At 34.6% G+C, this 1563-nt stretch overlaps 1 protein-coding gene across 1 annotated transcript in view; it reads left to right on the forward strand.

Moving 5' to 3' along the window:
* The first annotated feature begins 1181 nt into the window (after nucleotides 1–1181).
* LOC107727703 (CMP-N-acetylneuraminate-beta-galactosamide-alpha-2,3-sialyltransferase 2-like) overlaps nucleotides 1182–1563 on the forward strand; it is a 16692-nt gene continuing 16310 nt past the window's right edge. Inside the window, exon 1 of the mRNA XM_016537657.1 lies at nucleotides 1182–1292. Within this exon, the coding sequence (XP_016393143.1) occupies nucleotides 1182–1292 (111 nt within the window). The remainder of the gene's footprint in view (nucleotides 1293–1563) is intronic.

Consider the following 1563-nt stretch of genomic DNA (forward strand, 5'->3'; position numbering starts at 1 on the left):
CCTATTGGTAACTGCATTTTGGCATTATCCGTGAAGGTATGAACAGGTAAAACCGGTACCACTAGTTGAGAGACGAACATGACAACCTATTTTCATTGAGGAGACAGACGCTTTCGGCACTCCGGTACTTTGATGATTCAGATGTCAAGAAATAAAGTCTAGTTAAAGCAGTCACATCCTTGTGATGATTTATAGACCTCAATAAATACGGACTTACTAGGAGATATATGAGGAACCTATCCTGACATTCTTATCATTTGGGTAAGTTTGATATTCTGGGGTAATTATTACATTGATTATTAGTAGTCAATTTGTAATTAAATTTAATCAGTGAAATCAATTTCTGAATCAATCTGAAACATTTGTAATATGGGCTACTAACAGACCGAATTTAACAACAGTTCTGGCAAACTGAGCAAGTCGGTCTGAGAATTAGTGTTAAACTTTACTGAAATTAACTCTTCTTTTGGTAAAACAATGTTTTAAATCTCTTTGTTTTTATTTCAACGTTATTTTATGTTTTCAATGTTTAATCGAATTGAAACAAGTGATAAAGGAACACTCTGACGCATTAATTATTCAATCATGACGAACAATGTATAAAATATTTATTTATCACACCAAAACAATAATATAGTTCAATTACAATGACACATCATTTTTACATTTAAGTACAACTAAAGCGGAGTCGAAGTTACATTGTATTTTTTCTATTGCTTTGAATTGAATTATGGATCGAAAATCGAGTTTAAAATTTGAGAACTCATACAATCAAGCAGAAATGACAAGAAATTGAGGCAAGTTATAACCTATACATAGCCTGATGTCGATATTTTTGCGGGGTGGTGGCTTCAGAACACAGAACTGTGTCTTTTGAAGATAAGAAATGATAAAGTATAACCATAAAACTGACGCGTTTTTCTGTCTTTCTAATACAATTGCATTTGTCCACCAGGGACACGACACGCAAAAGATGAACATCTTCAATAGACTGACGCCTCGCTACATCACCCTGCTTTTGAGCTTCATGACTATCTTTCTTTTGTTCACCCAAAACCCGATGAATAATACTGGAGACTCCTTTGATGACTCGGTCTTTGAAGCTTCATGCTCTGAATAATACTGGAGACTCCTTTGATGACTCGATCTTTGAAGCTTCATGCTCCTGTAAATCTTGCGTCATGGGCTTTATGGACGATGACTGGTTCATTTACCGATACGATCCCAGCATTCCACCTCTGCTGAACAGAAAAAACAGTGAGTTACGTCGAGACACCTACAGATGGTGGAGGGTAAGTCTTTGAATATTAAATGCTAAATATTCTGTCTTTAAGTAATCAAAGACTTCAGTGTCGAGTGTAGGCCTATGTAGAACTAGTTTATGTCTATATATACACCAGTGGTGGACGAAGTACACAAATCAAGTACTTGAGTAAAAGTACAGATCCGTATTATAAAATATTACTCCAGTAAAAGTAAAAGTATTCAGTTTTCAATTTTACTCGAGTGAAAGTACAAAAGTACTTGATTTTTTTATGTACTTAAGTAAAAAAGTACTGATAG

The sequence above is a fragment of the Sinocyclocheilus rhinocerous genome, unplaced genomic scaffold (assembly GCF_001515625.1).
Source record: "Sinocyclocheilus rhinocerous isolate Xijiao unplaced genomic scaffold, SAMN03320098_v1.1 scaffold1028, whole genome shotgun sequence".
NCBI classification, from domain to species: domain Eukaryota; kingdom Metazoa; phylum Chordata; class Actinopteri; order Cypriniformes; family Cyprinidae; genus Sinocyclocheilus; species Sinocyclocheilus rhinocerous.